General features: G+C 49.0%; 1 protein-coding gene across 1 annotated transcript; it reads right to left on the reverse strand.

The window, feature by feature from the left end:
- Window positions 1-349: 349 nt before the first annotated feature.
- On the reverse strand, window positions 350-3,730 carry LOC144108342 (uncharacterized). Its single transcript, XM_077641601.1, has 3 exons — window positions 3,711-3,730; window positions 2,980-3,604; window positions 350-394 (listed from the first exon to the last, which is right to left on the reverse strand). The coding sequence occupies exons 1-3, from the start codon at window positions 3,728-3,730 to the stop codon at window positions 350-352; spliced, it is 690 nt and encodes a 229-aa protein (XP_077497727.1).
- Window positions 3,731-22,190: the final 18,460 nt, after the last annotated feature.

The raw sequence follows: 22,190 nt of genomic DNA on the forward strand, positions 1-22,190 counted from the left end.
AGGAACAGTCCAGGGAGTGTGACACCCCAGCCTTATGGCACTACAAGTGCAGCACCCCAGCAGCCTCCGGGGCTCTGTGGCCAACATCTAGCCCACGGTGCCACGCCTTCGGCTTCGATTACCCATCCAGAGCAACCCACAAGTGTCATCAGTCTGAGGAGGTCGACTCGTACCGCGAAGCCTCCCCAACGTCTTCGTTATGACGCTGCTTTCAATCAGTTATCATGAACTTGAACCACTGTCTTGTGCTAACCTTGGAAGGATGTATCGGGCTTGCGTGATAACACGATAACAATGTGCCTGACATGCGCAGTGCTTAAACCGCGCTATCACGAAGGCTATATATATATCAATGCTCCGCAATAAACTTGCTCTTCTTGTTCTGGCCTTCATGCTGTCGAGTGCCGTCATTGCGAACTGATACAAGTGTGAAGGCGCGTGTTTGAGATTACGCCTAAGAAGGCCGAGTGCGCGATTTGCTGATGCTAAGATTGTGTTAATATGGTAATGCCAAGTTAGGTCAGACTGAAAGTGAACTCCTAGGTACTTGTAAGTTGTTGTAAGTTCAACTTTATCGTTATTGAGGAAGTATGTTGTAGCAATTCGAGTTGAACGGTTAGTAAACGACATTAACTTTGTTTTAGATGCATTTAGAGACATTAGCCAGGAAGAACACCAAGCCGTTACAGCGTCAAGATCAGTTTGAAGTGATTGGCGGTCGGTTTCATTAGTAATATTACGATATATTACACAATCATCCGCGAAGAACCTAATTTGAGACGATACACACTTGGGTAGATCGTTAATAAAAATTAAAAAGAGCAGAGGGCCAAGTACACTTCCCTGGGGGACTCCAGATGTTACGAGGACAGAAGACGAGTTAAAGCCGTTGACAGAGGTGAATTGTTTTCTGTTATCGAGGAATTGTTTTATCCATGAAATAACGCTGGGATGGAGATTTAAGTTTGTCAATTTGGTTAGGAGCCTGTGATGGGGAACGCGATCAAAAGCTTTAGAATAGTCTAAAAATACTGCGTCAACCTGTAAACCAGTGTCTACTGCGGAAAATATGTCGTTAGTAAATCCAGTGAGTTGTGTGTCGCATGAATAACCCCTGCGAAAACCGTGCTGGTATTTGAAAATGATATCGTGCTCCTCTAGATAATTAATTACTTGAGTATGAATTATGTGTTCCAGGAGTTTACAGATGTTGCTGGTTAATGAGATAGGGCGATAGTTAAGTGGAATGGTGCGGTCTCCGGATTTGAAAATGGGTATTACTTTCGCTGTACGCCAGTCGTCAGGAATTGTACCAGATGATAATGATTGTGAAAAAAGTGATGTCAATACGTGATAGAGGTTTAGAGAGGCATTCTTTAGTATTTTGTTATTAAATCCAAGGTGATCAGAGCTAGTAGTAACTTTGAGGTTATTCAAAAGGGCTAGAATTCCTGATTCGTTAATGATAATTTCTGGCATGGAAGTGACGGAAGATGACTGTAACATGGGCGAGGAAGTGGTATCTTCATGGGTGAACACTGAGACGAATGCGTCGTTAAGAAGCTGTGCACACTCAGTTTCAGTTACAGGATCACCGTCAGGATTAGTTAGTACGATTTCGGGGTGGGAACTCGGATTGATGACGCGCCAAAATCTATGACAGTTATTGGTTAACATGGTGGACAGGTCGTGACTGAAGAAATGATGACGAGTTGTATTAAGCAGTGACTGATATTCACGATCGCAATGCCTGTACTTTGTCCATGATGATGGAAGACCTGTTTTGACTGCTTGGCGGTACAAGCGTTTTTTCTTATTATTAAGACGACGAAGGCGATTTGTGAACCATGGTGCATTTTTATGATATCTGATGGTGATGACCGGCACAAACTTGTCAACAAGATTAGTTAATGTGTCTTTAAGTGATTTCCAATTTGTTTCGACAGAGCGAGATGAACAGTGAGCTAGGAAGTCCTCCGAAAATGATTGCAGTGCAGAGTTAATCCCATCGAAATTAGCGCGGTTGTAGCAATGAATTCGCTTAGTGGATGTTTTCTTTCTACCAAATGGACGAGTGATGTACCCGGTGATGATTTAATGATCGGATAGGCCTTGTAAATGCAAGATATCGAAACAAACCTCAGGGTTATTTGTTAGGACGAGATCAAGAATATTTGCCGTTGTGGCGGAGCGGCGGGTAGGATCAGTGATAAGTTGAACAAGCGAAAAATCTAAGCAAGTATGAAGGAACATGTGGGCTTCCTGGTCGCTGGGGTTAACCGTAAGATTAGGCCAATCAATGTTTGGGAAGTTAAAATCACCAAATACAAGGAAAATGGAGTTAGGAAAACGCACGTATAAGTCACTCAATATTCTATGAAATTCACCTGAAAATGTGGCAGTCATATCTGGCGGTCGGTAGAAGGCAGCAATAACAACATCAGCAATACCAATTTTGCATCGTATCCAAACACATTCAAGAAAAGTAGTGACAGTGATCGGGACAGCAGATATTTGTTTCTTTGTAGCAATAAGGACGCCACCCCCTTTTCTATTTTTTCTATCACAACGAAAAAAGCAAAATTCGGATTCACTGAGAAGAATGTTAGCATCCGGAATAGTATCGTCCAACCAAGTTTCAGTTAATATCAGAAGTGAAGCGCACGTTGAATCGACGAGGGAAGAAAGGGCAACAGATTTTGAAAGTACACTTCGGATATTAGTGAAAAGGAAACTACTGCTATTCTCTGAATTAAGACGAGTGTTCAACGAGCATGAAGACGCTGGAAAAGATGAGGTGGCCGTTGGAACCGGTCAGTCGGTCGTGGAAAGACTAACTGGCACCGCTCGGCCACTGGCGACATCCCACAGATACGTGTCCTTATTGATATGCAATTTATCGAAAACCAAACGCACGCGGTCACCATCTTTTTTAATCGTTTTCGAGAACTGCAGCAGCTGTCGACGTTTGTTACAGACAGCAAGCGAATAATCACGTCCGATGCTAAAATTTGTTTCCTTTAGCTTGCGGCCGTTACTTAGAATGGCTTCAATTTCTTTATCGTTGATAAACTTCGCTATAATTGGCCGTGCCTTCTCGGTCGAGAAACGGCCCACACGATGCGCCCTAGCAACGGAAGTAACAGTGACTCCAAGCTTATCGAGGCAGAAGTCGTTGACAAGTTGCTCTGACGTCTCCCAACTTTCAGACGAGTCACTATCGGCGATACCATAAAACAGAACATTTGAACGGCGCGACCGGTTTTCTAAGTCATCAATTTTATTGACGATGTTAGATAACCCACTTTCGTGATTTGCAGAAGTACTAACAGATGAAGCCAATTCAAGTTTTGTTTCAAGTTCTTGAACACGTTTGGTTAGATTTTCAAGGTCTGTTTTCAGTGTCGCATGAATGTTTAGCACTTTTGTTACCGCTTCAATAAGAGTGGCGTTGCTCGCTTCAAGTCGTAATACGGTTTCTGCCACGGTGTCTAATTTCTCTTCCTGCGCCTTTGTCATGGGCCCTGGGTTTACTTCTACGTCCCCACTGAGAAGCAACAAGCGCAGAACACAAACAATAGCAGAGCAAGCACGCTTGAAAGGGCTGGGTTGCGGTTCTTCGAGGACCTCACGGCATTACCACGGGCGTGGAAACCTACGCTGAAAGAATCGTTTCTGGCTGCCGATCTAACAACATCTTGATTGCGCACCAATTCTCGCTCGCATTCATGCGCCGAAGTTATCTAATTTTTTTTTCTCGCTAGAATGCAAACAGCGAGAAAACCAGGACGCATGAACGAGGCGGGCCGATCTCGTTACGATAAGCACCGCAACGTTCTCTGTTGACATGTGGATTTAGGACAGCAAGCAACGAAAGTCACAGTTACGGAGAAGACCATTGACCGCAAACTTATGGCAAGCTCAAGCCGAGTGTATAGGGTGCGAGCGATCCCTGGCTGTAATTAAGGAAAACCCAAAGGTACAGTATACAGTAGTTTTCAATAAGCAAACAATCAATGATTAGCACCAACACAAGCCCAGCCACGCGACTACAAAGAAAAACTGCACAGCTTTCACAGTACCTTCTTGGTCGAAGAAAAAACCCGTACTAGTCCGGGGATCAGTCCTGAGCAACCACTTGTTCTGTGCAGTCGCTCTATTAACTGAGCCAACCAGGATGGCTAGAAGCGAGCTTTCATCTTTAGGCGTGTTACTGTGCTTGGGCGGATAGCAATAAAAATATTCCCTCAGTTAACCTCAGGAGTGATGCAGGCATTGTGAAATAAGGGTGTAGAAGAGCCTCATGTGAAAATACTGGAAGGCGCCTATACCAACTGCACAGCTACCATAATCCTCCATAAAGTCAGCTATAAAATTCAAGTAAGAAAGGGCGTCAGGCAGGGAGTCACGATGTCGCCAGTGCTATTCGCGGCCTTTTTATAGGAGGTATTCCGAGGCCTGAATTGGGAATAGTTGGGGGTAAGAGTTAATGGAGAATACCTAAATAATCTGCGATTCGCTGTTGACATTGCCTTGCTTAGTCACTCAGGAGTCACTCATCAAAGCATGATCAATGAGTTAGACAGGCAGAGCAGAATGCTGGGTCTAAAAATTAACATGCATAAAACCAAAGTAATTTTCAACAGTATAACAAGGGAACAGCAGTTTACAATTGGTAGCGAGGTGCTGGTAGCGGTAAGGGAATACGTCTACTTAGGCCAGGTAGTGACCGCGTATCCAGATCATGAGAGGGAAATAACTAGAAGCATAAGAATGGGGTGGAGCGCATATGACAGGTTCTCTCAGATCATGAATGGCAATTGACCAATATCCCTCAAGGGGAAAGTTTACAACAGCTGTATCTTATCGGCACTCACCTACGGGGCAGAAACGTGGAGGCTAACGAAAAGGGTTCAGCTTAAGTTAAGGACAATACAGCGAGCTTTGGAAATAAAAAATGATAGGTTTAACATTAAGAGACCGGAAGCGGGCGGAGTGTGTAAGGAAACAAACGCGGGTTAATGACATCCTAGTCGAAATCAAGAGGAAGAAATGGGCTTGGGCAGGGCATGTAATGCGACGGCAGGATAACCGCAGGATAACGGAGTGGAGTGATAATTGATAATTGGTTGCTGGGGAAAGGAAATGGCGCAGTATCTGTCTCACATCTCGGCGGACACCTGAACCGTGCCGCAAGGGAAGTGTAAAGGATAGACAGAGAAGAAACGAAGAGGTGCCGTAGTGGAGGGCTCCAGAATAATTTCGAACATTTTGGGGTCTTTAACGTGCGCTGACATTTCACAGCACACGGATGCCTTTTGCGTTTCGCCTCCATCGAAACGAGGCCGCCGCGGTCGGGTTCGAACCCGGGTACTCCGGATCAGTAGCCAAGCGCCCTAACCACTGAGCCTCTGCGGCGGGTTGGAGTGGATTCCAAGAGAAGGCAAGATGAGATTAAGAAGTTTGCGGGGATACGGTGGCCGCAGCTGGCAAAGGACAGGGTTTATCTGGAGCGACATGGGATGCGCCTTTGCCCTGCAGTGGGCGTAGTCAGGCTGCTGCTGATGATGATTCCCTCAATTTGAAGACAGTTTTTGGCCTTTTATTTTATTCTGTTGGTTTGAATCGTTCACAAACGTCTGGCCGTCCAAGTGCCAAGGAAGTTGCGCACCTAAAAAGAAAAATCTGTGACGCCTGCCGGGAAGTCTCTCGCGCTGGCTTATCAATGTTCTACAAAGCATCTAATCTGTTAACAGTGCTGCAGAACGACATGTATACATTTGGGCGATGGTTTAACGGCAGCATACTATCCAATACCACTTCGCCTAGGTGGTTCGATAAAAAGAACACGGAAGTGCTCTTAGCTGGCATTCTTGGTTTGAAAAAATAAAATAAAACTGGTAATGGAGGAACTAAAAACACGGCAGCTAAAGCGGTTACAAAAAACAGCTTAGGCCCCGCATGCGTCGCCGAGTAAGCAGCCATTACCAGTCATATGCCGATAAGATAGGGAAGCACTCCAGAACGGGCCAGAAGATAATTTCCCACGGAGCGAATTGCGATTTGAAGGATGAAGCCACCAAGAACGTTGGCAAAGAGCAATGGTGTATCCACGTTGGCGCAGATAAAAGCTGTATATTATTTATTTCAATCCGTGATTGAACAGTCACGCTAAAAGTGTACATCGAGGATGAAATACACGGCATAAAATGAGTACGAAAGCTCTAAATCAAATAAAGATTATGATGATCACGAGCCGTGTAGAAGGCACTTAAGCGCATTACGTTGCATGCGTAAAGTGACAGTAAATCTCAAGAAAACACTGTTGCCTTCGAACAGTGGGCAAATGCCTCAAGTAAAATCCTAACAGCCACCAGAAAGGCATAATAATAATAATTGGTTTTTGGGGAAAGGAAATGGCGCAGTATCAGTCTCATATATCGGCGGACACCTGAACCGCGCCGTAAGGGAAGGGATAAAGGAGGGAGTGAAAGAAGAAAGGAAGAAAGAGGTGCCGTCGTGGAGGGCTCCAGAATAATTTCGACCACCTGGCTGTTTTACTAAGGCGTGCGTGCGCGTTAAAGGTCCCCAGGGGGTCGAAATTATTCCAGAACGGCATAAGAGATCCGCTTTTGGGACTGGGTGTAACCAAATCGGAGCGGGAGGTCTCTACAGGCTCGTCTTTCTCCCGCGGTTGTGCGGCTTGAGGAGTCCGATGAACGTCTGTGTCCAGCAGAGGACACACGGCTTCCCATGCAGCAGGTAACCGTGCCGAGTCCGCGGCGTCGTCCCCGGAGCTGCGGCGGCGACTCCCTCAAGTTGATCGGGGCTCGAGGCGGCGCGCAGCCAGGTCACTTTCTTGGTTATTTTCTCTCTGGTCTTGTAATGTGCGTGGAAGGCCTCGAGGCGCGGCATACGGTAGCCGAGGTTTCCGACGACCGATTCGGCGGTCGAACTATTGAGCTGCTTGTCGCTCAGGACGCACAGGTAGCGGAGCTTCGTCGCATTCATGATGTCTCGCTAAAGAGGAAAAAAAAAGTAGGAGGCGTAAGGAAAACGAGAAGTGGGAATCACTTGTGCAGTCAGATGCAGCACGGTTTACGGTTTATCATAGCCAACAATTCTGGACAAAATCATTTTTGAGCGGGAAAGAGTTTACGAAAGCAGTTTTCTTCACATATTGTAAGATTTCACTATTGCAATCAATTTATCCGCAGATCACCCTACGGCAGTCTTGCACTTTTTTTCGATTAACGTTTTTACTATCGCCAAAAGCGTTCCCCATATATATGGCAGTCTTATCTGCTTGATGAGAGCGATGGAAAAAATTTAATGCCCGCCGCGGTGGCTCAGTGGCTAAGGCGCTCGGCTACTGATCCGGAGTACCCGGGTTCGAACCCGACCGCGGCGCCCGAGTTTCGATGGAGGCGAAACGTTAAGGCGCCCGTGTGCTGTGCGATGTCAGTGCACGTTAAATATTCCCAGGTGGTCGAAATCATTCTGGAGCCCTCCAGTATGGGACCTCCTTTTCATTTCTTCTTTCGCTCCTTCCTTTATCCCTTTCTTACGGCGCGGTTCGGGTGTCCACCGTGATATAAGAGACAGTTACTGCGATATTTCCTTTCCGCATAAACAAATTTTCATCTAAAAAAATTTAAGCGAAACGTTTTGCTACACACCGGAAGAATGGGCTATTATAGTCAATAAAAATGCTTTGCAATTTTCTGATATTCAAATTTTTTGTCCGACAATGTTGGACATGGGAGGTCGAAATTTTTCCAGAGCCATCCACTACGGCACCTATTTCTTCCTTTCACTCCCTCCTTTATTCCTTCCTTTACGGCGCGGTTCAAGTGTCCACCGAATGTGCGAGAATTACTGCTCTATTTCCTTTCCTCAATAGAAATCTTTAATTTTCAGTTTTTATGAGAGACACAGTAGTGAAGGGTTGCTTTAAGACACTGTACAGTACATGGGCTTCTAGCATTTCGCCTCCATCTAAATGCGACCCCAGAGCCTGGGCCAGCAGGTCATTCGGGTCAGCAGCCGAGCGCCATAACCACTGAGCCACCGCGGCGGCAAGCAATGGGATTCGGTGCAGGAGCATTCACTATGAGCAAAAGGAATTTTTTTTTGTCGCATTATTGCAGTCAGTCCGGCAAAATCACGTGTTGTGATATGTTCGTGCACAACCCAGGTAAGTGAAATTAATGCGGAGCGCTTAACTACGGCGACCCTCATAGCACCATTGTCAGCGTCAAGACTTAACATCGTACACCACATACATGACGTATACAGATACGGGAACGTAAATGCAGGCGTCAAAGGCTTCAAGTTAGAGAATCAAGGTATTGGGACATGTGCTGGGACACGGCGGCCGCGGCCGCCTTAAGGGGTACAACTGGAGAGGCGTACATCTTCCAGGGGACGTATCCTGGCTGAGTGCACTGATCTCGCTATGTGTTTGTACTTAATTGTTTCAGGGCTCATTTTTCGGCTGCAGCGCAGACGTTTCCCTGCCACGTCGTCTCTGCCAGCGTTATAATCTGTTATCGAAAACATTTCACACAAGTACTGCGGCAGTGTTAACAGAGGCCCACCCTTCATGCAACATTCCGCATCCAGCTATCATGAAGTAAAAAGCTTAGGCGTTACACTCGGTTGACGGTTTGAATGAATGCGTTAGCACTTTCTATTACTGCTGATTCTGTTGTAGCTCCACCTCAAGGGTCGGGCACTATAGCATTAATGGATTAATGCCCATATATGCGGAATTGGTCATTCTCTACATTCATAGATCGCGGGGATTCCTCATAACACCCCTGGCGCAGTGGTGCAGCGGTTTAGTGATGCGCCACTGCCCCTCCAGTGGCTATTTCAAACGTAGCCACTGGTGGGGCTTGCGGGACCCAGGTAGCTCTCCTCGAGCAATCTCTCGCAACTAATCATTAGTTTAACTGCCACCTTCTACGGTGGGCAGTTGCCTCACAATCGGGTGGGTAGATTGTGATGACCTCACAAGGTTCGCGCAGCGTCACGCGTGACGGCGGTCGCCATTTTTGCTTACACAGACTTTTATATAATGACAACGCATTAATAAGCAACATGATGCTGATAATGACAGTCGCAGAATAGTCGCCGATGCCTGACCTTGAAACCCTATAGCTTCGAATCGGAAGCGAAATGAAACACGACGTGCTCGCGCACATACTACGCATTTTCCCATAGTAAGTTGATTCAGCAGCAATTTTTTTTAACCCAGAGTGCAGTGAAGTGACCGAATGAAAAAGACGAGAAAAACCGATATTAGGCGCCAGACATAATGGAACTAGCAAGAAATTATTCCAATGCTGCAGTTCTTCGTTTCTTCGTACTAGAGAATCAGATGACCCTGGGTTTAAGCTGGCATTGCGTGCTACTCTTCCAACCCGAAAAACAGCCTACCTAGAACATGATGGAGGTGAAGAAGAGTCCCTCGTACCTGAGGACGAGGGTACGCAAGCTGCTATTGAATTTCAGTAGCTGGCCCAGGTGCTCGAATTCCCGGAGCGGAGTCGGCGAGTAGTCGAGGATACGCAGCTCGGCCACCATACAGCTTGCGAGGAATTTCAGCGACTCCATCCTGGGCACATGGTTGAGCGTCAGGCGGCCGTTCGATCTGCTGACGCTCAAGTTAGCCGCTTCGTCAGGACTGAACCTGAGCTCCTCCTCGCAAAATATGCAAACCGTATTGCCATCGTTGGAGAAGTAGCGGACGTCCAGGTCCTCGATGTTGGGGCAGTGCTCTGCCAGCCGTTTCACCGCGCCGCCGTAGCGAAGACCACAGGGTGCAAGCGAGAGCGCCTGGAGCTGGCGGAGCGCGGGCGCTCCCAGCACTTCCGAAAGGTCAAGATCGGGGCCGGAGTGGAATGAGCTCACGTTAAGCTCGATTAGGTTCTTGCATTCAGCGAACAGGTTCTGCAAAGGAACGTTGCACGCAGCCTCGGCAGTAGCATGTAGAATGCCTTCGACTTCCTGCGGTGACAAGATCAGACAGAAAGTGCGCAGGTCGCTCCAGTTGTTGTGCCAGCTGGCATCGTGGATCTGTTGGGGGAGCTTCGACTGGTTCATGGCGACCACGACCAGGGGCTCGGAGAGAGGGCTCGACTTGGCGGACGTCGCCAGGTCGCGAAGCCACGCGCAGTTCCACGAGTTGTCCTGGCGCCGATAAATGGCGCTCGCGCGCACTGGGGCGCAGTTTTCGAAAGTGAGCACCGCTGGCACTTCGCGGGGTGCCATGCATTCCACCTCGGAAGTGAGCACGAACGTCTCCATGCGGCTCCGGCTGCCCAAGATCTGAGCGCACCGCCACACGGCATTGTTGATGCTGCCGCTCGCCAAGTGAACGTGTAGGTCTGTCACGTTCGGGCAATACCTGAGGAAGGCTTCGAGAACGACGACGCTAGGGTCACCGACGACCTCAACGTACATGCGGCGCACGTTGCATGCCTTGTGTTTGCGGAGCTCACCGCCGGTCACCTGGCCAAGGTACTTGAGCAGCTGGCCCAGTATGCTGTCGTAAGCCTGTAGCGAGAACTTGAGATGCGTCAGCTGCTGGAGCGGCCCCAGCAGGAGGCGCAGAAGGTCAACGGCCTTTAAGGGGCAGCCGATGCAGTCGAGGGTGTGCAGCTTTTCACAGCGGCCGGCCAAGCGACAGAGCTCCTTCACGTCCGCGACAAGACAGTTCGTAAGGCTCAGTCTCAAAAGAGCCGCACCCTGTGTGTCGAGGTGTTTCTTCAGCACCGATGCATCGGCGTTGGCTGGAAGCCGGAAGGCCGCTTCGGACATGTTGGAAAGAATGAGAACCGAGATTATCACGCTGCGCGCTGTAGTCCAGTACTTCGGGACGACCTACGTGTACTCAGATGGTGCGGTAATGCACCTCTGATGTGTCGAGGAAAACTGCCGACGTTATCAATTTTGAAAAATACCCATCTCAGTATAGCGGTAGAATGTACTATCGCGATGAAAAGAAACGCGAACAGCGGAAAGCGTGGCTTTCCGCGAAATGAGCGCAGCCTAGCGTCGGCCCGCTCAGTCCGAGGATCCGTGTCCAACTCAGATATGCTTTGGTGTCGCTAGGCAAATCGGCGTTCTCAGTCGGCACTGCTTTAGCGCTGGAATCTTCCTCCGGCCTGCGCTATATCACCGCGTGCGTGTTATGAGTGTCAGGGGTGACCGGCGGATGATAAGATTTCCGTGTCATTAACCCAGCAAGTAAAATACGGCATGCTTTCGTGCTGTCACGATGATTGTGTGCTGAAGAGAACTGAAGCGCAAATGTCTTGCAGACCTTAGCAGATGTATTGGTCTAAGAAATAAAGAGCAATTCAAACAAAAGCTGGAGATGGCGCAAAATTTGAACTTATCACAATGCAGAATTGCTCGACAAGAGCATACTTTGCATTAATTAATATTTGGTGAATTCTCCATCGCCAAGAATGGCGGAATCCATGCGCATTACCATAGAGACGAACAGTTCTGTGAATTGCTCAGTTGCGCGAAGCCTGTCCCACTCGGCGTTTACAGCAGCCCAGAGGTAGTCCTTGTTCATTTTATGGAGCTTCACTCGTGACAAGCGTGATTTCATAATTCGCAAACATTTTAAATTGGATTTATGTCTGCGCCTTTTGCTGGCTACGAAAGTTTACGGATGCAAGGTTCCCTAACAAGGCTTCCACGGAATGTGAAGTACGGATTGGAGAAATGTCATGCTGATAATAGAACAGGCCATCCTTGAACGGTCCATCCAAAGCATTTAGGGCAGGACAACCTGCTCGATTATATTACAGTATTCAGCCGCAGTGAACCGTTCATATAGCTGTATAAGGCGACCCAAGCTTTCAGCTGTGATGGCTCCCCAACCATACACGGAGCAACGTCCGCTGAGGCTTGTCCGCTTGAAGCAGGTGGGATGAAAGCTGCGTACAGTAAAAAAAAGAAAGTTCGTTTACGCGCTGCCAAGTGGTATAACTCTAAACTCTTTTCTTGTATACCTTAGCTAAGTAGGCACCTGTCACTAAAACAAGGACCGCGCTGTTACTGCAATGTGGTTTTTATTCGTTCGGTTAGAATACACTTCGAGCAATTGATTCATGATATGCAGCAACCGAGAAGTAGCCAAGCTAACCGGAGAACACATTTCTGTATTTTAAGCGCTGAAATGATACATTTTATCCCATAAACACATGGAAGTCGCGCTCTCGTGCAACAATCGTTGTCGGGTTACTTTAGGTAAAATTTGATACTACTATGACCACAGCAGCATAAACTGAACGGATTCAGGACCACATGTATATAAAGACCATCGCAACTGGTGCAAAAGCTTGCCGATGATTGTCTTGACGCCACACTTTCAGTAAGGCGTGTCTCTTCGTGGTAAATGTGCTTTCATCTGTGAACATCACCTGGTCTCATCCTCCACAGTCCAGTCCCTATGCGATTGTGCGAATTCTAGACGGCAGCTTTATGTTGATCTCAAACCAAAGGCTTTCTTGAGTCTGTCCTGCTTCGAAGGCCTGCTTTGTGCAGGTGCTGTCGAACCACTTGAACACAAACGTTTAGCCCGAGCTCGTTATTGATCTGCTGGGCCGTTAAAAAAGGATTGTCCACGGCGGCTGCAGTTATCAATAGGTGTCATTCCGCGATCGTGGAACGTGACCGCGAACCGTGTGGATGGTCCGAGAGTCTATACCTCCAGTTTTGCAGACTTTCAAAACTCTGTTGACGGTCGAGAGCGGTCTTCCAGTAATCTCCGCACTTCTTCTCTGGTGAATTTCTCTGGGGAAAATGAGGGAATTTCTTGGACACTCGCGGCATGACTTTCTTTTCAAGCTGAAGACACTCAAACCGGTAGCTTAGCTCCTACGCCGTAGGTGAACACAATGCGCATGCGCAGCACCGCTTCCAATCATCGTTTTTTTTTATTCTTGAAGCTTTTATTTTTCGATGCACACCAAGAAACCAGCGACGATCGGGCGCGTACTTAACGCTTGAGTTCTTTTACGCACGCAATTATCGCGACAGCATGAAAGCATGACGCAATTTACTTCATTAAAGCTTATCATTCGTAGGTCATGTCTGATAGTCTGAACTCGCACGCGGTGCGATAGCGCAGGCCGGAAAAAGAATCTAGCGCTACAACGGTGCAATACTGAAAGCTATCTTTTAAAAAAAAAAACTTCGCCTTCAAATCTCGCGAAGCACTGTACAGTGAATGCCGTGGGTCTGAACCTTTTCTTGACCAAACCACAATTTTGTTTCCGCATTGTAATCAACTAACAGTGGAGGTATCAGAGGCCTACCTTATCTATAAGAACGCGCACACGTGTTAGTGACCCATCAGTTGTATTGCATGAAAGGGAGTTTTCATGTCTAGACACGCCTCATTGATGTCTTCTGTTTTGTTGTTTTCTGAGTATGTACTTATAATGAGCTTTGTAATTAAACGATCAGTTGCCAGTTGACAGCGCTTGTGGTATCTTTCTTTCCTACGTCCGTCGTCTTTTGCACCCCTTTTTTTTTTCAGGAAGCCTTCGTTGCTGTCGCTTTCGTGTGACCAGTGCCGGCACGTAGAGGCTGCCGTCTTGGTCTGCACATCTCGCTGCGCCAGCGTGAGCTTCCGGATGAACTCATAAAGCTGAATAGATGGTTAGATTAGTTTGTGAACATGCAATGCAGATAAAACGGTGCTCGTAAAGAGACGCAGGCCGAAGACACGCGTGGACTAAATATTAAAATGAATGTCTCAGAGCATTTACACTGCACCTAATGAAAAAAAAAAGACGAACAGGAGACAGCACCCAAAGTAACGCACCGTTACAGTTCACGCAGCTTCCAGGAAGCGTACCTCGCCGTACACTACGGATGGCTGACTGCCACATTCGCTACTGAGCCGCCGCGGTGGCTAAGTGTTTTTGTGGTACTCGGCTGCTGGCCCGAAAGACGCGCGTTCGATCCGTGGCTGCGGCGGTCGTATTTCATGGAGGTTAAATGATAGAGACGCGTATACTGTGCGATGTCAGTGCACGTTAAGGTAAGCAAACTTTATTGGATCTTTTAAGGAATTCGCGGCTGCAGGACCCGCGTCGTCCTCGTCTCAGGCGGTCCCGGGTCCTGTCCTCGCAAGGTCGGGCCCCTATTCCATGGCTCCGCTGAGCCGCGCTGCCTCACAAGCGTGCGGCACCAGGGTCCTTTGGACTGTGAGCTCGCTGCTGTCGAGCCGGCTCTCCCATTGCTCCGCACTCGGGTGTTCGTGTTGGTGGAATGTTCTGTTTCGCTCACACTCTCACGTTAAAGAACCCCAGGTGGTCCAAATTATCTGGAGCCCTCCACTACAACGTCCCACATAGCCCGAGTCGCTTTTGGACGTTAAACCCCATAAAACAAACTCAACGTTCGCTACTACCTTTTCTGATCATATATGCCTCTGTCAGCTCGTTTACTGCAAACCTTAATGCAAGAAAACGAGAGCTTGTTTACAAACGGAAGGTGCATACCATGTCGCATGATTAACTTCGCAAAGAAAGCGAGTATGGCTCAGTAAAAAGCAGCAGCGCTACATGGTAAAGGTTTCATTTGAACTCCACCAGCTGACGAAGGAGGCGCAGCTCAGTAAGAGACCACCGATAAGTGGAACGCTGTAGACTTTTCTGCTATCACCGCAGCGAAATAGCGAAATTCCTTGAAGGCAACATATATAACGCTCACAACGACGAAGCGTTTGTGGTGATACAGAGCTCAATGACAGTGCTTTCTTATTCGTCTTTCACCTGTAGCAAGCACGCGTGAGCAGTGCCCAATGTCTTTCTGCTGACGTCCGCTCGGAAGCTTTTAGTGTCGCAAAAAAACGATGCGCGCAGATGACATTTCTCTCTCGTTATCGCGGGCCGAGTTCGTCCTGCAGTTCGGAGGACCGCCGTTGTACCATTCTTTTCGAAAGCGTGAAATGGCGCCTAAAAGCATCATCAGGCATGTCGAAGGAATCCTCACGTACTTACGTTCCGCCGCCGATAGCGATCACTCAACAGCGATCACTCAATGTTTACATTGAATCGAACACCAGCGTCTCGGTTCCATGGTCGGCCGGCTCACGGGTTCGCTTTCAGTTTACTGACAGCTCATGTGAGGTGTATAAAAACCGCGGTCCCGTCTCAACGAGATGTCACGCCGGCGGGAACTACACTTGGCCATCCGCGCGCGCGGCGGCTGGAGGGGAAGCGAACTGTCCCGCGGATTCGGCCCCTGTTATATCTACAAATTTCGGACGTCTACACATGATATTAATGCAGGTTTCTGCAGATTATGTCTCCTGGACATGTACTAACTACGATGAACACAGAAGAATGGCGAAGTGCATAACGAGGAACCAGAAAAAAATCTTTATTATTAACTTATTTGAAAACGCATCTTCCCTTCTCTCCTTGTGCGGCTCCTTGTCGAGTTTTACTTGAAGTTTTCTGGAAAGACCCTTCAGCAGCGTTTTTGCTTTAAGTGCGAAAGCACTACTTCACTAGCAATGTTGAAAGAACCTGTGTTTGTTTGAAGGCTCTCAGATACCCGCAGAAATAAAATAAACATTGCTGCGACTAGGTTCCGAAACCGCAGCAGCGCGAACAGATCAGCTTCGCTGGCTACTACTGCACGAGAGCACTATGCTGTCGCCGCAGCCGATCACACCTTGTGTTGAACTGCCACACTCTAGCGCCGTATACATTCCACGTCGTCGTCTTCATCTACTTCCATGAAAATGAAAATTGGCTTTTGGGGAAAGGAAATGGCGCAGTATCTGTCTCACACCTCGGTGGACACCTGAACCGCGCCGTATGAGAAAGGATAAAGGAGGGAGTGAGAGAAGAAATGAAGAAAGTGGGGTCGTAGTGGAGGGCTACCCCGCTACTGACGATAGCTCTCGCAAGTACGGCACACTTCTTAAACCCTGCAAGATACAGTGTCACTGCTCTATCAGAAGACTGGATTTTGATTTCTTTCTAGATTTTGAATGTGGAGGACAGAAATGAAATTACCGTGCACTCCGTATGTACAGTGACGTCAGAACTTTTGGCGCCACATGACTGTCAGTTGATCTCGACGATAGAGTTTTTCTGAATGAAATAAATCGAATTACACCACTAGCATTACCCACGTTCTGCCACTTTACTACCGACCCTAGTGAAGGGCTAAGCAATATTTAAAGTAATAAGGATGCTAACGAAGAAGTAGAAATTAACCGGAATTTAGGCTCTTCACATAATAAAAATCACATTGTCCCCTTGACTTCCCCATCAATAATAATGGTAAAGTATCACCAAAATATGCAGCTTTTTAGACGCCAGTGTTCAAAAAACATAGTCAACAAAAAATAGGTGCAGTCGGATGACGTCGTACCTTTCTGAGTCGCCAGCTGGGAAGTGCAGAAGCACCACCCCTTTCAAAGTCTTGTTGGTGCGTAGCGTATCACACAAGGTCAAGATGCCGTTCAAGCCTAAACTGGAGCCCGTGAAGTGCAGCTTTTCCAGTGTGGCGTTCTGCGAGAGCGCCTCTGCCAAGTGCGCCATGCAGTAATCGGCAATTAGCCCACGCAATCTCAGATAGAGCAGGCAGGCGTTCTTGGAAATTGCTGAGGCCAAAGCACCTCCGCAGCTAGCGTCAACTGTGTGGAAGGCAATACGCAGCTCCTTCAAGCTGGTGCTCACTTCAAGAGCAGTAAAGAAGTCCTTGAGCGAACTGCTGACTCCAAACATGTACAGTTTAAGTGTCGTCGAACTTTCATTCTTTCTGAGAGCGTCAGCTACGCCACAGACTTTCGATGCCTCAACTGTGAGTGAGTAAAGCCTGAGCGCCTTGACACTCGGCACCGTCTGAACCAGCCGTGTCCCCACATCCGTGCCGAAGCCGCTCTCGTCCTGCTGCCTCCAAAAAGAAAACGCCACAGACTTGCTATTGGCCAGACACTGCAGGGCTTCAACCATGTGCTGTGAGAGCGTCGGCTGTGTAATGCCCCCAACTCTGAGAGAGTCGGAGTTACGATGAAGCACCTTGACCAGCCCCAGTTCAAGCTTGCCTTCAGCGCAGGTGACCGTGATGCATTCGAGGCCGCAAAGAGTCAGCAGGTCATCTTCTGGCAGGTAGCAGCAGCTTGCCACTCTGTACGGGTCAGGCATACAGGACCGCACCTCGAGGCATACTATGTTACGGAGGCCGCTCTCTTCTGGTGGCGGGCGCAAGCGTATAGAAGTGCGAACTCCTTCTAGAGTAGGGTTGTTGGGCAAAATGCAGCTCAGAACTTCGATGCATGTGTGACGTTCGATGAGCGAAGAGATTGTGTAGGTCGCTTGCTGTGCGCTAGTCATGGGGCGCTTATCAACAGGCTTTTGCGGAAGGTACTGAAGACCTAAATTTCCAGGAAGGCACTCGAAAAGCTCGTACGAAGTTCAGTACAGCATTTCATTCTTCGTAGAGAAATTGCTCACGAGCCAGCAGCTTTTCTGAGAACTTACCGCCGCACAGGTTTGTATAAAAGTCCATTCGCTACTTCCAGGCGTTGCTGCACGTGGCCAAATGTAGAAACAACTGTTTCGCAGACGACGTGCTTTGCTGTCTTTATGAGGCGGCTTGATGGTCAGCGAAAAACAACTCGCTGTGGATGTCGTTGTTTGCCTCACATAATGTCGCTCAGACACCGCAGCACGCGCTGGACTTGTGCTGCTTTGTCGTCGTTTTTGCTTTTCATCGATTCGCCCAGCAGAGAAACTTGGACTTCTCGTCTATGCACAGGTATACGATGGCTACATGCATGACATGCGAACGTGGAGAGGCGTTCCTGCGTCCGCACGGATACTAGGGAGCGGTAGTCTGGGGGTGCGGTGAGTGTCATGGAGTAGACATTAGGGAGCTTTAGAATAGGGGACCCCAAGGCTTGGGGGTTCCAAGGAAATAGCGGCCACTACCACTACAGCGCCACTACGGCGAACCAAAAAGATACTCGTGAAAAAGATTTTAAAATATTCGTTTATTTCTTCATCACAAACTGTTTTTATTGCAGACATACATTTTAAGAGTAAAAATTATAACAAGTGACTCGTGAGAGTAGCGGCGACAATGAGGAGGAGGAACAACTTTATTAAAGTGGAGTTGGTGAGGGGGAATCGGTGCATGGTGAAGCGAGAGGCCCTGTTTAAACGGGCGCCGGGGCGCATGCATCTTTGAACCTCTCGCGCTTTCTAACGTCAACGACGCGTACTCGCTAAGCCTAGCAGATTTGTAAACATGGGGGCAATCTGAAAATTTGGCGTGTTTTGCCGCTAAATATTTGTAGTTCGGTCAAAGCGAAAGCTTCGTGCGCCTTTAGATGGTCGTGATCCTGCGACACAGCGTAGCAGCAACGACTAATCGGTAGTGAAGCAAGCGGTCCCCGCTTCGATGCACGCCGTCGCGTTTCCTACGCTATCCGGCTTTAGGGGGCCACGCTATTTCGCCAATTAAGCGTTAGCGTCGCCCGCTCACCCAAACAGTCAAGTTACGTTAGCGTTCTGCGCACGCACAGTAGCGTCCCGCTATTGCCCTATGTCCCAAAACGATAGGGTGACCCTATACTAAAACTCTAATTTCGACCACTTGGGGATCTATACCGTGCAGAGATCGCACAGCACACGGGCGAATTTTCAATTCGCCTCCACCGAAACGCGGCCGCCGCGGTTGGTTTCGAACCCGGGTACTCCGGCTCTGTAGCGGAGCGCCTTATACACTGAGCATCTGCAGGATAAAGGCGGCCGGGTAATCAGCTCAGGATTCCTTTCGAAAAGGCCCCAATCCGTGCTTTTTCGACGATGTCTCGTTGATCCTCCACGTCCGAGGCAGACAGGGCTGCCTCCCATCCTTCCCACGTTGGCCATTCTAATAAATCTATAGACCTATTAGCCAGCCAGCCCCATATAATATGATATAAGTCTGCGTAATGGCCACAGAATTTACACTGGTTTATTGTCCCGCCACGGTGGCTCAGTGGTTAGGGCGCTCGACTACTGATCCGGAGTTTCCGGGTCCGAACCCGACCGCGGCGGCTACGTTTTTATGGAGGAAAAACGCTAAGGTGCCCGTGTGCTGTGCGATGTCAGTGCACGTTAAAGATCCCCAGGTGGTCGAAATTATTCCGGAGCCGTCCACTACGGCACCTCTTTCTTCCTTTCTTCTTTCACTCCCTCCTTTACCCTTCCCTTACGGCGCGGTTCAGGTGTCCAACGATATATGAGACAGATACTGCGCCATTTCCTTTCCCCCCCCCCCAAAACCAATTATTATTATTATTATTCTCTGCCCTCTGTCTTTATCCTCATGTCCACCTAGAGTGATGGCTGAGGGCGCTCATTTCCTTGCCTCACAACCGCCTGCACCCCCGCATGAATTGAGCGGCGCTTGCTTGAGCTTTCCTCATAGAGCTCTCCCAAGAGTTGTGTATTGCCTCGTGATCGCACATGATATTCAGGATAACAGCTATATGCAGTGTGCGAAATAAAATGCGAGAACGTATCGCTGGCACTTCTGAACGAAAAAGTGATACACAGAAAGAGCAGAAATCCGAGCTTATCCAGTGTACCTGCGTGGGCTTTGTGGCATGACATGAAAAGACACGAGTAGCGGACAGCCAGCTCTAACAGCCGTCCCTCATTGTTGACTTCGTTGTAGAGGCCCACAAGGGCAGTCTCGAGAGTGTTGAGTTGAGTCTGATTGAAGGAAGCGTAGGGTGCAAAGTACAAGACTTTGTTGAGGGCCAGCGCGTGGGCAACGCGGCACGCGTGAGCCTCGTGGAGACCTGAGCGTCGAGTGACCACGCGCCGTAGGAGGTGAGTTACAGAGTGGCAGGTGGTGACAGCGCGGTGGAGGGCTTGCACATTCTTAGCCGCATGCAAAGGGAAGCCAAGAACTTTGCACTGTGTGACGACAGGAATGGGAGAGCCAGAAAGGTGGAGAGAGACGAAGTGGTTGTGTGAGCGCTGGTAGGAGGAATGGTTGAGAAGGAGAAGCTCGGATTTCTCAGGAGCAGGAGAGAGGCCAGCGGTGGTGAGAAAGGAGTCGATGAGATCTAGGCCACGTTGCAGGGTGTCCTGTACGTGACCGGGAGAGCCAGATGAACACCAGAGAGTGATGTCATCGGCGTAAAATATATGATGCAGGTCGGGAATTTCAGCTAGCTGGGAGGCGAGAGGGGCCATAGCGAGATTGAAAAGGGTAGGAGAGAGAACAGCACCTTGAGGAGTGCCACGGGTGAGGTGGTGTGGGTTAGACAAGTTTAGAGAGGAATGAGCGGATATAGGAGTACATGCGGGAGCCACAATCCAAAGAGGCGAGTTGAGAAAGGATGTGATCGTGGCAAACACCGTCAAAGGCCTTGCGAACATCGACAGTCACAAGTGCGTAAATTTGAGTGGGTGTAGGGGACAGGAACGTTTGCTGGAGAATCAGAAACATGTCCTGTGCACAGACGCGGCGTCGGAAGCCAATGAGAGAATGGGGGAAAAATTCCCGTGCCTCAAGAAAATCAGAGAGGCGAGTCAGAGCCATTCGCTCAAGGGTCTTACCAACGCACGACGTCAGGGAGATTGGGCGGAGGTTAGAGAGAGAGGGAGGTTTGCCCGGCTTTGGAATCATAGAAATAAGGGAGGATGTCCAGGAGCTCGGCAAGCAGCCGCTCTCCCAGGCCTCATTGTAGATTTCAAGGAGGAATTCTTTGGCGCAGTCAGGAAGGTTACGAAGTGTGGTGTATGTAATGGCATCCTCACCGGGAGCCGAGCGTGTAGAATTAGCAGCCAGAGCAGATTCGAGCTCCCGGAGAGTGAAGCATTGGTCCAGATCGGGGTTAGGTCCACCTGAGTACACCGGGTAGGAGGGTGCCAGAGGGGGCGGGATGTAGAGAGAGGCGAGTTGATCAAAAACTTCGGAGGGAGTCCCCTGAGTGAGGGCTTTAGCTAGAGTGGGAGCAAGGGCAGGCTTATTGCCAAGGAGGGATTTAAAGAGAGACCATGCGGATCGCGAGTGCAATGCAGAATCAAGGCCATCACAAAGAGCACTCCAACGAGAGTGCTCGAGGGAGGCGCAGTGGGCGACGATCTCAGCCCGCAGAGCAGTGATCCGGGAGGAAAGTTGGGCATTGTGTGGTTGGGAGCGAAAGGAGCGTTGAAGACGTTTACGGCGACGCCATAAACGGATAAGGTATGGATCTGGGTCCTGGATTGGGTAACGAGAGCGAACGCGACGGCTACTGGACGTGAGCGCTGCAGAGATGCGCGACGTCCAGTCGTCGTAGGATTGAAAGGAGTCGGAGGCGAGATAAGTGCGAAAAGCATGCCAGTCAGTGTGAATAACCGGATGACAGCGAGGGATGTGGGAAAGAGAGGTGGTGATATGGATGAGAAAGTGGTCACTTAGAAGAGTTTCGGCTGTCACCTGCCAGTGAAAGGAAAGTGAACCCCGAGAGAAAGTGAGGTCGGGTGTCGTGGGGCGTTGTGAGGCAATGCCCGCTCGAGTAGGAGAGCCAGGAGTATTAAGAAGGGTGAGGTGGCGTTCCTGGGCCAGACAATGCAGGAGGCGGCCGGGTTTGAGGGTTTGTGGGTAGCCCCAGAGTGTGTGAGGGGCATTAAAGTCACCACCAAAGAGGAGATGGGAGGTAGAAGGAAGAGAGTGAAGGAATTTGCCCAGAGCAGAGAATAAAGAGGAAGTGACAGGGGGGTTGTAAAAAGACAAAAGGACGAGTGAGATGCGGGAAGAAGGGTGGTAATAAATCACACAAACTAAATATTTAAGGAGAGTGGAGGGGATGTCAATTTGCTCTACGAGCACGTCACTGCGTACATAAATAGACGCAAGTGGCGTGGCCGTAGTGGCATGGTAGGCGCGGTAGCCTGGGACATTGCGGGCCGTCCGGGTCTCCTGGAGAAGGAGAAAATGAGGCAGAGAGGGGCGGGTGAGTAGGTACTGGTGGAGGGGGGTCTTATTGTGGCAAAGATTTCGGCAGTTCCACTGCACAATTTCGAGGTCCTCGCCAAACGCCATTATGAGAGTGGAGAGGAACGCGATGGTACGCGTTCCTTCTTTTTTGCCGGGGGCAGTGACTCATGGACGGATTGGAGCATAGATGTGAAAGATTCCAATTGCTT

This window comes from Amblyomma americanum, chromosome 10, assembly GCF_052857255.1.
Source record: "Amblyomma americanum isolate KBUSLIRL-KWMA chromosome 10, ASM5285725v1, whole genome shotgun sequence".
NCBI lineage: Eukaryota > Metazoa > Arthropoda > Arachnida > Ixodida > Ixodidae > Amblyomma > Amblyomma americanum.